Source organism: Diadema antillarum, unplaced genomic scaffold (genome assembly GCF_040938485.1).
Source record: "Diadema antillarum isolate AM-2024a unplaced genomic scaffold, OU_Dant_1.0 seq00001199_RagTag, whole genome shotgun sequence".
In the NCBI taxonomy this organism is placed as follows: Eukaryota; Metazoa; Echinodermata; class Echinoidea; order Diadematoida; family Diadematidae; genus Diadema; species Diadema antillarum.
This window is the reverse complement of record NW_027271993.1, coordinates 94,805-109,396: the sequence shown is the minus strand read 5'-3', so window position 1 is coordinate 109,396 and position 14,592 is coordinate 94,805. Positions and strand designations below refer to the sequence as shown.

The 14,592-nt window shown below is 39.6% G+C and overlaps 2 protein-coding genes across 2 annotated transcripts in view; both read right to left on the bottom strand.

The window, feature by feature from the left end:
• LOC139744626 (uncharacterized) overlaps positions 1 to 4,298 on the bottom strand; it is a 59,754-nt gene extending 55,456 nt beyond the window's left edge. The window contains exon 1 of the mRNA XM_071655056.1: positions 4,011 to 4,298. Within this exon, the coding sequence (XP_071511157.1) occupies positions 4,011 to 4,114 (104 nt within the window). The 5' untranslated portion in view covers positions 4,115 to 4,298. The remainder of the gene's footprint in view (positions 1 to 4,010) is intronic.
• LOC139744625 (uncharacterized) overlaps positions 4,299 to 14,592 on the bottom strand; it is an 86,029-nt gene continuing 75,735 nt past the window's right edge. Inside the window, exons 3-4 of the mRNA XM_071655055.1 lie at positions 4,401 to 5,461; positions 4,299 to 4,356 (exon numbers count right to left, since the gene is read on the bottom strand). Of these exons, the coding sequence (XP_071511156.1) occupies positions 4,299 to 4,356; positions 4,401 to 5,461 (1,119 nt within the window). The remainder of the gene's footprint in view (positions 4,357 to 4,400; positions 5,462 to 14,592) is intronic.

The window sequence follows — 14,592 nt, the reverse complement described above, 5'->3', positions numbered from 1 at the left end:
ATTTTTGTGCTTGAAAAAAATATCAAAATATCTTCCAGGTCATGGGGAAAAAAACACGTATCAACTCATAAATATGCATAAATATGTATGAAATCTATTGTGATATATTTCTCCTTCTTTTCTTTATTTTACTCTTGATGATCTCCATCATCAATTGATTTAAATGAAAAGTGTTGCACTTTTAATATTTCTCTGTGAAGAAGAAAAATAAATGCTTTTTTGGTCAAAAGAGCATTATTGTTTTATTGACTAGCTTGAAGTAATTTAACTGTTTTTCTTTTCCTTTTCACTGATATTCTGAATCACGGCTTGCAGAGACATTCGAGATACCAGAAATCGGACTTTGCAACGAAAGAATACTAAAATCAATATAAAAAACTCTTCCTGTTCATAATTATCATGTGTTGTATTACAAAATGTCCCTGCATGAATAGAATAAAGTAATCAACAAATACACACAGTATGAACATTTTTTTTTTTTTTAAACCCTATAGAATCCTCTCTCACTTTGAGCAATATCAGTGTTAAGTTTCAAACAATAATGAGTACATGCCTTACGTACCATGATAATACAAGATGAGCCATGTTAACTACACCACACATTTAAGTGCAAGAGAAGAAATATCTGTTTGTGCATTTGCCTTGAGGTAGAAACTTGACTAAGCTTCCTGAAAAAAAAAATGCCAGCAAAAGCAAACATTGGTGAAGATTGTTAAACTGTTGGTATACAGCTGTGCAGAAGTTTGTTTGTTTGTTGTTTTTTTTAATAGAAAATGTGGTTAACATGCAATCATGTCACTGATTAGGCCTACAAACTTTGGTAGCTTTATCATCCAGTAGGACTGGGAATGTACTAATTTGAGTGCATATACTGCATGTGGCAAACTAAACTTCCAGATGATTTAACCTTAAACTTGTGCTGAATCAAAAATCGAAAGCCCAAGCCCCCCCCCCAAAAAAAAAGGTAATCATGGTAAATGAATGAATAAATGAATTTAGAGATAAAATAAAATATAAAAAAATATCCATGGACATACCATGGTAATGACATCATTTCCTATGAAAGGGATTGCTGCTCTTTGTTGTAAGTTGACTTCCCAGATGTATTGAAATGGCCAAAAGTCAAAAAATTTGCCTCAGTTATAATTACTGTCATGGTAACTGACGTTACATACTCGTGTATGACGTTTCGGTAACTGACGTTACACATTTTGTAGTGTTCATTTTGACTCTCCAGTATATCAAGTATCCTTATTTCTGGTATTAAAATAAAGGCATATGGGCATACATTAGAAATCCCAAGTTACATCATACAGCTCACTTCCTTTGATGAATAAACTTAAAAATTCCTTGTTTTTGGTAACTGACGTTACATCCATCATTATCAAAGTAATTAACAGTTTTTATCAAATTCTTTAAAGCTACCAGCTTTTTTTTCTATCGTGTGGTAAAAGATTTCTCTGGTAACTGCATACATATGAAAGATTGTTGCTTAGAGTACTAATAAAGTGGATATACAGAGAGTAAGTTATGCGACAATACACTCTTTTCACCATTGAGTTATAGGCATATTTTGGCAGCCATTTTGAAAATCAAAATGGCCGCTTTTAATGAAAAACATAATGATTCTTAAAACTTCAACTCAAGTACTGTCTGAAAATGTATGGTGTTTGCAACAAATATCATTTTGAATTTTTGGCACATGTGTCCTAGTTACCGTGGAATTGCCCATATGCATGTACCATCTTCATATAATACAGGGTTTGTTGGTGAAAGTGAATGGAGTTGAACCCAAGTTCCTCTTTAAACATGGCTTGGCAGTCCAAGCGGTCAGAGTAAAATCGCACATGCAGAATCAAGCAAAATTTTCACTGGAAAGCTCTTCTAGACGGCAAATGGCCAAAAGTAATTTGAGTTGACAAGTAATTTGGCAAACATGTTTGGGAGAAACATGAATGAAAAGCGTCTTTGTGAGAAACATGATATAAAAGACATCCTTGCAAGAAACATGATCCAAGCTGGACTTCAGACTTACAAGCTGAATTACCATAAAACATGATTCTGAACATGTTTAACAGAGAGAGTTCGTCACCAATCTGAAAGAACTCCCATCGATTGAAATAGGGACGGCCACTTATTGCACTCTTTCCTCATGCCTCTTCAAAGTCTCACAGGCCTTTTAAACACAGTAATCCCTTTGTTCGAACATAAGCAGCAAGGCAGCTCAGTGGCATCCCACCTGCCTTGCAATCAAGAGGCTATGGGTTCAAGTCCCGGTACGAGTAGCTGAGTGCTGTTACACGTAAACATGCTGACAGCTCCAGTATTAGGCAAAAACACCCTGTCCCTCGTATAAGACATACACTGCAACAGGGAATTCCTGTGTTTTGAGAGAGTCGCAACTCACATGCGTATATGTAAAAAGATCCCACTCTGCTTCTCGGAAAGAGCTAGAGCACAAATGTGTTAAAGCCACACACCATCACACACACAGTCAAAGCAGGCAAACGATGGGCAACCACTCAGTCCCAGGTGACTAGCAACAGCCAGTAAAGTGGGTATCAACCCACCACATTGAGCCACTCCAGAAATAAGTACTGTATTCCTGTAAGCATGGATTTGAATTCATTTTACATCCACAACTTCTGCACATCATGCAATTGACATTTCCATTCCCAATGGTCATCTTTAAGAGGGCAGGTATGTATTTTTGACAGTAGGAATTTTTAGCATAGAAAAAGAGCAAGTGAATATTTGCTCTTTTGGTCATGTGTCTGACAAACGTACAATTAATGAATGAGGAAGCAATTCACTTGGCTTCTTCCAGTCTGACTTGGCTTCAAGTGCAGCACAATTTACCCCAAAACTGAATCAACTTTCACAGTTACATTCAAGATCTCAAGTTGCAAGTACATTATCCTACATCTGATAATCGCTCACACGGACAAAAATCTCTTGACAAAAACCGAAACCACCACTTCTCACTAAATCGCTGGATCACTCGGTATCGGACTCGCATTGGTCCAAGAAGGAAACAGAACTGAGACGATCTGTGAAGGGTTCGTTTAGAATGTCATGAGAATATGTCATGAGAATATCACACACAGAACACATAAAAGAGTGTTATAACACAGCCATGATGTCATGTGATATGGCTCGCCACAAACCATTGCAAACTCACAAAGGGGCATAGGCATTGTCAATGCTTTACTATGAAGTTTAGATTGGAAAAGCACATTTTTTCATTAAGTTTTATCAAAGTGTAACTACTTTTTACTCTTTGAACGTTATAACATCACGGGAGTGTTTTTTAAACGCGCTATTGAAAAAAAAGTTTATAGATTTTTTGTTGCACTGTTAATCTAATCAGATTAAAAAGTGAGAAGGCTTTTATTGCCTAGGAAAACAAACTTTGTCAAGTGACACAAAAGCTCACACAAAATACTTTTATAAATATTGTTTGCAAATATTCCATACCCCCTGTGGTTTATCTCATCTTTGAGATTATGTCTTGTATGTGTTGCTATAGAATCATGACTAATGTAATTCCTACAACTGCATAATAGCTATACAGCATATGAGGCAAAGTAGGCTTAATATAACCACACCTCTCAGGACCAAAACATATCAAAATACCACCAAAGTAGTGCCAGTGGTATTGAGAAAAGTGACATTACTCCATCCAGTCTCAATAACATGCTTCACTCATCTTAAACTACAATTTCCTGTTTGGAGTTATCAAAAGGATTAGGTAGCTTTTTCTTTTTACATGAAATGTCACAAATCAACATTTACAACAGTTTGATCTCTTTAGATGCCTACATAAAGGAATGAGAACACGCTCACGGATGACTTTAAACAACTTTGTGGCAGACTGCAGAATATCACAGAAACTTCATTAACTTCTGGAACCACTTTTCTCCACGATTAAAGTCAAGACAGTAATCAGCACAATAGCATACATCCTAAAACAGTGACACAAAATGCAAGAGAGAGTGAAGAGAACTTACTTCTTGGGTTTACAATGGCCATCTTCCTCTCGCTCCTCTCCTGACGTGGAGGATGCCGAAGCCGGGTTGCTCTTCCTCTTAGTTCCCAGTTTTTCTTTCACCATCCGCGGTCTGGGCTTTCGGGAATCTGAGGACGAGGTCGACTTTGCCTCATCTTGGCTCTCGGCATTTGAGGAGGCAGCGGAGGATGCCGCGGAGGATGCCGCTGATGATGCGGGCAATGATGGTGCCTGGTTCCTGGTGCTACTGCGAGTTGAAGGACCAGTGATGGGTTCCTGCTTGGAGACCTTAAACTTGGTCCTGCTTCTCAGGTCCCGTCGCAGCGTGCGCAGTGGCCTCTTGGCCACTAATTTAGGTTTGGAGTCCTTGTCCGCAGTGCTAGGCGCTTGCTTGGGCTTGGCGGCAGTCCTGTCTTTTGAAGATGGTTGCTTCTTGGCTGATTGCTTTGCCTGACCCTTTTTCTGGTGGGATGCAGCATTAGATTTTGACAGTTGCTTCTGCAAAGGTGACGATGACGGTGGCGGTTGCGTCAAATGCTCTGACACTTTGCTTTCCTCTGCAGATGCAGTTGCAGTGTTTTTACTGGTCGCTGCGCCACTGTGGTTAGATACTGATTCCTGAGTGCGGAATGGGCGCAATACATTTCCCATTGTACATGTAACTGAAGTTCGTAGTCTTTTAGCTATACTTTCAGAAGAATCAGTGCTGTCTCCTTCTACTTTTTGAGAAGGAACACTGGGACTACTTGACTTGGGGGAGCGTGCTCTGGTGGAAACAGCTGGAGGAGAGGACACAGATTTTTTGGAGGCTAGTTTTGCCGACACAGATTTTGACCCTTGTTTGCTGCCTTTGCCCTTGCTTACTTCCTTTTTAGCTGTGGAGCTCTTTGATTTGGAGAGTCCTTTTGGCTTAGGAGCTCCCTCTGCCTTGGATGATTTCTTTGTCTTTGATGTTTCCTTTGCCTTTGATGCTTCCTTTGATGTCGAAGGCTCCTTTGCCTTTGCAGAGTCCTTTGGCTTAGAGGACTTCTTCTTACTAGGAGAGTCCTTACTCTTGGACTGTTCTCTTGCACTCTGAGAACTGCCCGCTGGAAGGTCAGCAAACAATTCCTTGAACTCTGCAGAGGACTCACCAGACGTGCAACTTGCCTCCTGGACTGGTTGCACTCTTGCTTTCTCAATCAATCCTGGATCGGTTAAGCCCAGTGGTGTGGGAGGCTCCTGGAGTGCAGGATGTTCAGTCACAGTGGAGGGCGTGGGAAGGGTTGCTGGAGTGTCTGCTGGTGGCACTGGCATTGCTTGGTCTGTGGCACTGTCCGTGGGGTCCTCTTTCGACTGGTTCCGCTTGTCCGTGGCACTGACATCCTGGTCCGACTTGGGTCTGTGCAGGGAGGCATAGAGGGCTCTGATCAGTTCTCGTTCTTCCTTCCACAGAAGGCCTTCGTTATATTCCTGCATTAAAAATGAAAAAAATAAACAAACAAACATGAGAAATGATTCATATTAGTTGATTGGCGAGTACAGGAAAATACTGATTATCTGTAAAACAATTATGTCCTGCAATTTACAGTATAATGGCTCATTTCTGCATTATACGTGAATGGACAGTGATATTTCTCTCTTCTGGAGAAGACAATGACTTCTGTCCCCCTAGAATGCTGAAATGGTTGAAACTATACAAAAAACACTGTTGAGGAAAAAATGATGTTTTTTAACATGTTGTTCAGAGATTGAATGCTGTCCAGTGGTGAGACCATTAAAAGTTTGCCTTCAGATGGCAAGAAATACATCATTTGCAGTCATGTTCTAACGAAAGTATTCCTTAATATAAACTTCACTTTATACAAATGCCCTTGTCAAAAACTCTTGGCCTGTTAATGTAACACACAGCTCTCAATGCACATGGCTGCAAGATTACATATGTGCATATGAAATATACCCCAATACCCAAATAGCATGTGGTTGCTATGGAAACAAGTTCAAGGTCAAGGTAAGGTCCACCTCCATCGGAATGGGCTGTACCATCAAATGATAGGAAAGCTGTACGTAGGTTTAGTCTGACACATTTGGAAAATATGTGCAGACGTGATAAGCTGCACCGTTAAGAACATTCATGCATCCCGTGCTGGTGGGAATGAAGTGGTTAACGTACAGCTGTCGAGCTGCACATAAGAAACATAGAAGTAAATGAGGGAAGCAAGTAATTGTACATTTATTCATAATGCATACCTTTTTCCTTTAATACCCCTACAGAAAATCATCTACGGTGTAGATTAACCTGTTGAGGACGGGCTGATTTAGTTACGACACGCATTTCCCATTTACCTCTGCCCGAGTATACTCGGAACTCGTCCTCGATGGGTTAAGAATATCCTAACACTTTAACAAGTCAGGGGCAACATGCTCAGACTGTAATGTCCCCCTTCCTAAATTATGCAAATAAGGATAACTCCCTTCATTTGTACATTACTGGTCAGCGCACACTTTAAAGACTTGGGACAGTGGGGATTCAAGGGAGGCCTGATTCATTCGCTGCCCACCAGGTTACATTCGAACACCACAAATAGCAACGGTCAGCAAATATGTGCATCGAAGTGTACGCTCATTGGTAACGGTCAACTCCAGTTGAGATTCTTCAGCTGTATGTGTATTTACATAGAGATCAGTGATAAAGCTACATACAATTCATCATGGGGATTCTCGAATATATCCAAACCGGGCCACCCTTCCCACCCATGGTATCCACACGCTGTTGTGTCTGTCTTTAACATCATGACATGCAAATCTCCCTTACGCCATTAAAACACTCCTGCATTTCAAATTTTTAAGAAATGTTTGAAGATTGGCCCATTCTTGAGATGATGTGATTGGTCATCATAACAGCCACAGAATGTAAATAAACAGCTGGTTGGCTTGCGGCTTTGAAGAAGCAACAACAAAAATATCCCAGTAATGCTTGCCTATTAAAAGGAACTATGGCAACGATCGAACATGGACATCACTGTCAGAGATATGATTGACATGACACCCATTCTAACACAACCTTGCAGAAAACTTTGATAATTATCAACTTGAAAGATCGACATCTTTATCACACTATCAACCAAAGATCTCATGCCTATTATAATACCTCAGCATTTTGTTTGGGTTTGTGCTGCAAAAACGTAATTTGCTGAAAAAAAAAAAAAACACACACACACAAAAAAAGAATCTGTAATGTATCAAGGAAGTAATGACAAAGAGATATGGAGGTATCAATGGGTGCATTTCAGATTTTTATCGCATGTCAATTTTGACAGAGACTCGATTGTCGAAAGGATTATTTACAGGGCTGTTCTCATTTCATTGTTTGTGTTCACACTGCATGCTCGTCTTGTATCATTATTTTTATTCATGGTATTTCATTTATAACACATGTACAGACAGAAGAAAAGTACATTTTTAAACACGTGTGCATCAAAGTACTTGAATGAAGCATTAATGTATTGATGCATTAAAGTATTATCAAAAGCTCACTGAAGTGCAGCAAGTTTGAGCTACTCAAAGATAACTATCTAATATATATCTTTCAGCTCCTTGCTATTTGCAACTGATAGAAGAGAAGTTGTTTCTGGATATATTTAGGCCCCCAGGAAGGGGGAAAAAAAGGTGCATGTTCATAGTTGCACAGATTTTGATCATTCAACAAGACTGAGCTCAAATCAAATGACCTTTAGAGATCCAAGATGCTAATTGATTGAATATAAATAACATCTGTCAAGGTGTCTGCCGGTGTTTCCAAAAATAACAAGTAGAATATAGGAGCACACCTTGAACAACCTGTCTTTTTCTATGTTATGTCCTGCAGGGGAAACCTGTACCCAAGGAGGTATCACAGTTACCTCCTTGCTGTACCCCTGATGGTAGCGGGTGGTTACCTGTTGAACTCCTCGTGATTCATCGAGAATTCGACTTGGTTTACCGGCCGATGAATATCTCCACCCACCTTTTGGAACGAGAAGCGATGATGCCGGATTATAATCACAAGTGCGGAAACTTAAGTCCCCGACTTTGGTTTTGCTCTGCATGCGTGCATGCATGCTGCTTCAGCAGAAACGCCAAAATAGCAGAATTCTAGAAGAATCTGTGTTTTACTTCTTTCTTTTTTTTCATCATAGCTTGGATTTCAGCTGTATAAATATAAAATTTGCCTTAAAACCATCCAAAATAGAAAAGAACGAATGTTAACTCTGATATATCTTGGTATGAGAATATGCTTTTACTTGCATTAGCTAAAAATAAAAAATTTCTGAATTTCATCTATAACATACAGGGAAAATTGTGAACATCATCTACTCACTCATTTGAATATTCATACCGTCTAGTCAAATGATTTCTGCAAAAACGTAAAATTTCAACATGTCATATCTTCCTTATTTCTTATCTGATTTTTGTCATTTTTGTTTTGTTCTTTAGGGAATATTGTTCTCTTTCTTTTGAGGTTAATTTGTTTTGGGATGGATTTCCTCTTTAATAACAAGTGTCTTGTCACTGGACGTCTGTCGGCACTTTATACAGAAGAAATTTGGATGAACCATGGTCTAATTCTAAACCACCTGCATGAATTCAAGCCCGAGTACTGACCAATGGTCACAGAAAAACACTTAATAACACAGCTGTGCTTCTGTAGCATGGTTGTCATCTATAAAAGTGGAAACTTTTGCATATTTGTTTATATTTGTTCAAGTTTGACCAAATTCAGTGATCATCACTTGATTATGATTTTGTGAATGAGAGTATTTCTGCCTATAATATTATTTTGTTTGATATGTGAAAATAATTTTGCATGTTCTCATTTTCCGACTAGCTTGGTAGGGCACAATATAAACAAAAGTTCCCACAGTGCAGCATATTTAATGCGTAGGCCTACAAATGTGATAATGGACATGTTCAAAATAAACAATTGGCTCCAGCGTATATCTCCAAATCCATATGAATAGCTAATGAATAGAAAGAATGTCAAATATGTTACAAACTATTCTAGTATTAGCAACAAATGTGAACATTATGTTCAAATTCTTAAGATCATTGGGCATTCATTGGCTCAATAAACTCTAGTGTGACTCGGTCATAAGTTGTGTAAATAATACATATATTACTAAGTGCAAAGGAATTGAGAGGAAGATAACGACATGATGGCAGTTCTACTCTTACTGTACATGCAAGAAAAGAGATGCCATGAAGCTCTTCAGCAGTTCACCACTCGTTTGTTTGAAAACTGCATGCACAACGAGATTTACAAAGGATAAACAGCAGCTTGAATTCCTGAAAGTGAATGAGACAATGGGTCCAGCGCAACTTTCATTTGTGGTCGTACGACTGAGAGTGTGCACACTTGAGGAGAAGTTTGCCCCCGATGACAGATCATTGTCAGAGAGAGAATCTTCTTCAACCTCACTTGATGCTAGTTTTGGTTACGAAAAGCTTTCTGTGTGTGAACAGGGTGGGTTATCGAGATGGTGGATTGTAGAGTGAATTTTCAGGTTTTGGAGTACAGGAGATACTATGAGATCTCAAATACTGTTGAATTTGTGAGCTTTTCATGGAAATACTCAAGGATCTTTAAAAGATTCAATGCATTTAATAATAGAATGCATGCATTAATTGAATGATTAATTTCTATAATAGGTTTGCTCAAATATACTGACCAATCAGAGTTGTGTGTGCTGATGCCATGATTGATTGCAATGATAGCTAATAAAATCAAAATATCTGGAGAGTTCAGATCATCTAGGATAAAAAACCTATGGGAAGGTTTAAATGCTTTAAATACTTCCTTTTAAACAGCAGGCAGTACATCCAACAAAGGCAATGAAGAGAAATTCATGGGGGGTAGTTTATTACGCAGGCATTGAGTTGAATGCCAGTCATTGAAAATGTCATCTCTTTGTGAATGCATTCTCATACATGTAGTAACATTGACAGTGACGCTACACTTAAATTTATTTGCGCGTGATGGAACACACAAAGACGATATACACTGCTCTAATGGACTGCACCAGTGATGCTGCAAGCAGACAGAGAGAGGGGGGAAGAAAGAGGAGTGTGGTTCTTTTGAATTCTTCGCATTTCTCTGCTCACCACAAACTGGTCAAACTTTCGTTTTGACCAGGGAGACGCAGCCTTTCCATCAGTCAGGCCTTTGTCCAAATCCTCAACCTCAAATTTGAGGAGGAAAGCAAAGAGCTTAAAATTGATGGCTCTTCACCCCAAGGAATCTTATAACTGAACATTACACCAAGACTCCTCCAGTTTGCGGGGTTTTAAAGAAAGACTGGAATCATTTGTTTGAGAAAATAACAAATACGTGACTCTGTTGTTATATTCTCCTTTTTTCTGAGAATTGCAGCTTTAAATGTATAGCACATTTATAAAGCTGTATTTGTATGGTGTTTTTCAATGATAAGATGCATGCGGGGTCATGAGAGGGTCACAACCACAAGCAAATATGCAACATTCCATGGTCAAGAGATTCTGAACCGGCCAATTCAACTTCCAATCTTTGGGATATTCTAAAGTATTTTTTTCTTACTCCTTCCACTGACTATACTATCAAAAACACCTTATTAACATTCCTAAATCATTCTCTAAAAAATCCTTGATAAGACTTTGAAAACCTTGTTAACTGGTTGGTACCAGTAACACAGGGATTTAACACCAGCACAAATTAAAAAGCTATGTTTGTCATTGTTTTCTGTGAAATAATTACATCATATGAGGATGTGAGGGTACTACTGAAATAGTGACGTTTTTGCACAAAAATGTTTAGTGACTGATAAAAGTCCCTTGCCCTCCTTTCTGATGCCAAAAGGTCATGGTGTTACACATTATACAGTCAGATATTAAACCCTGTTCACACCCAGCTCCTCCGTCAGGAGTAAACCCTGTTCACACCCAGTTCCTCCTTCAGGAGTAAACCCTGTTTGTAGGCAAACACAACTAATGAAGCAGAGAGTGGTTGTGTTCACACAATTTTTCACAGAAGTGGGTCGTATCTTGGAAAGTTTACTGTAAAAGTGGAAATTTTTACTGTGTTAAAATTTTCGCGCATTTCGCGCAACCAGAAACTAGCATGAAAATAAAAGCACGCAAATATTTTTGTTTGCCATACCTTCCTGTACTTGGTGTCTTGATTCCGCGGAATTAAAAACACGCAAAACATTTTGTACCTGGCAAAGCGCAAAAAATTAGTCATGCGAAAATATCCACTTTTACAGTACTTCATCTTCTTACAACTCGTGAGGCAGTGATATTATGACCTGGTGTGGTTGCTACTTGTAGCACTGAAAATGTGAAAATTCATCATTCCATGACTTTCTTATTCTAGGTCTGAGTTTGATGATTCTGCTTGTATGAACGTACTCTGGTCGTTAAAGCCAACATCATAATGATGTGGTATTGTACTTTAAATCTTCTTATATGATCAAGCAATATTCAAAATCCTGGGATGACAAAAATATATCTCCTGCATGAGCATGCCCACGTGAGCTTTCAAGGCAAAACGGGAAAAAACAAATGTTGACTCTATGTATGTAAATCGTAAATGTATGGAGTTCCTGCTTAGAACATCAACTGAAACGAAAATGCTTCCAGGGCAGACTTGAACTTTTCGACGATATCAATGTCGGCCGGGGAATTTGAAGATGCATCCCAGCCCATATCTGAAGACCCGAGGCAGACACAAGACATCCATGCAAGGCGCCACATGTAATACCCTCTGGAAACGACATCAAGAGCAGTGTCCCCTTTAAACCTTTACCTGCCCCCCCCCCCTCCGAAAAATTAAAACAAAAGCAAAAAAAAAAAATATCAAATGAGTTTTAGGATGACGGCATGGAGAAAACAGGCAAACTTTTTTCTTTTTTTTTTAAAGGAACAATGGCATTTGTGCCAAATATTCCCATGCTTCCCTCAACACTCCAAATTTTCCTCAACTGGCATCGCCATCACTGACCGAGGACAAGGGGCATGGAAGTGACCACTATATTGTATGATCCTGTAGAGTTCTTACATGTGTACTCAAACTGACCCTTGCGTGACAAGCAGTGATACAGTTGTGGATGGTTGGTGACTAATTCGAGTATAGCATATTTTTGGACACACAACATTTGCCCCTTGATGGCATCGTTTTGTGGTTTGAAAAAAGCTGTGCCCCTTGTAGTTTTCGATAATTAGGGCCCTTTGTTTGTCTATTTCATACATCTAAAAAGATTTTGAAAGAGAAACTACCAAAATGAGGGGATAGAACCAGCAACTTATTTAATTTCTGTGTTTGTTTCAGTGAAATAAAGTTACCTCTACTCTTGCACAGCATTCTGAACACAAATTACCTCATGATCAGATCCATGCACATTTGTAGTTCCTTCTGATAGTCTCACATGAAGTTTATGGAAAACAGATGTCATACTCTGAAACAAGAAATCATCAATTTACAACAAATACCGACTTAGACTTTTATAGTAAAAAGACTGAATACCTTGTCAGTGCTTCACAAATCATGGTACATTCTCGCACCCTCAAAATTCCCAACTTCCGTGATGCATCACATGATTTTAAAAGGCCCTGAAAAGAAAGCTAGTTACTGATATATTTTGCCTATTGAATACTCTAGATATTATAGAGTATGGCACAGAGGCATTTATCCCTGTAACATTTTGAATTAATGTATCATCTGACAAATCGTTCCTGTAAATAATGACGGAGGAAGGAAATGGAGGAGAAATTGTAAAACCTGACCTCACTGCACCTTTAAAGTGCAACGAGAGTTTAGGGCTGGATATTGCTGTAGGAGAAATTGATCGGGGGTGGAGTGCTATCGACAATCATAACATGACTACGTTAACAGTCCCCGATGGCTCGATAGCTTTATATATTCACTCCCTCCTTTGTCAGGTGGGATATTCCGGGAGAGGGAGCGCGAGAGGAAAGGGCAAGCAGAGGGGAAGAATCAATCCCGTGCATCTCCCATGACTGTTTCCTTGTCTCTGACCTTTTCGGGAAAAGGTAAACTGGAGGTGACGAAGGCTGAAGGGAGTAACACCGGTTCCTGGGATTTTTGACTCACACAATTTCTTTTCCCACCATCTCTTGTTCTGACTCTCCACATTAGCAGCCATTTGCTCTCTTTCCTTCTTCTCCTTGCGTTCTCTTTCTTCTCCTCTTCCACTACTACTACTACCACTTCTTCTCCTTGCCCTCATCCTTCATCTTCTCTCCCGTTTCCTCCTCCTCCTCCTCCTCCTCCTCCTCCTCCTCCTCCTGTTCCTTCACCCCCTCAAGGGGACTGGTACTGATATTTGGATCATCATGGGGGGCCCTAATCTGAGATCGGCTCCCTGAAGCTCGAAATGACAGCTCATGTGACGAATGTACCGCTACATTCAATCGAACGTCAGCACTTGTGCAAAATGACGTCCCGGGGAACATCTCGAAAATAGCTGGCCCTGCTCAAGTGAGTGTGTGGTAGACAATGATGTAACCAGGGCGGAGAATGCAAGATGTCTGCTGTGGGCATAAAGGTTACAAACTGATCATTCCTCCTTCTTTTTCTTTTCTTTTTTTTTCTGCAGGAACACAATTCTGCTCAAGTTATACAACGAGCATTGTTTTTTATACACATCCCAAGAAACGGGAGGGCTACATATCTTGGAGTAATGCTTGAAATAACTGAATTTCTTGGCTTTTGCATGGATAACAACCAACAGGCTACTCAGAGATGGATACTCTCATAGTGCTCATTACATATATTGCAATGATGTTCTTGTGGTCATTGCATGTTCATCCCATGTCAAATTACATTTAACACTTTAATATGAGGATCTGTCTAATAATCCGATGTTCTCCCAACTGTGGTCTTTCCAATCAATTTATTATTGGGAGTCACGTTTCCTTTAACCCGGCTCAAGAACGATCGTTTTGAGGGCATGCGTTGTGACACAGAAAGTGAGTGAACGGAGGAAGACAGAGGTCGCCTTAGCTGTTCTCTCCTTGTTGCGACCCGCCGGTTCTTTCCATGAGTTATTAAATGCCAGGATGTTACCACATCTGCTTGAAGTTACGGCTTACAAATTGAAGCCTCCTGATGGTGAAGGCTTTGGAATCCTATGGCTCTCAGAAGCAGAAGTAAGATTTGTAAAGCCACTATTTGCTCAGTGTCAACTACGCAGCTGTGATTGTTTCTATCAACAATGTCAAATGGTAGTCTTGAACCAAAGCCTGATGGGGAATTTTCTGCTCATTAAATAACAGCCACTGCCGCTCTAGGTATTGGGAAACTGTCAAAAGCTGTCTTTACTGTAATTTTTGCACGCTCACATCTAAGTTTATGTACATGTAATACCACGGAGGTAAAGTTCACCTTGTACCTCCCTGGTAACACCGGGTACTCAAAACCATGTGCCTTTATAGGAGAACTCCATTACCACAAAAACAGAGCCAGTAGGGACTTGCTTTGGTGAAATCTGAGCAGGAGGCCTGAGCAGTATGAACATACACGCGATCAGTTTTTCGAAAGCGTTTTTGAAATGGTTTGAGGAGACTCCTAA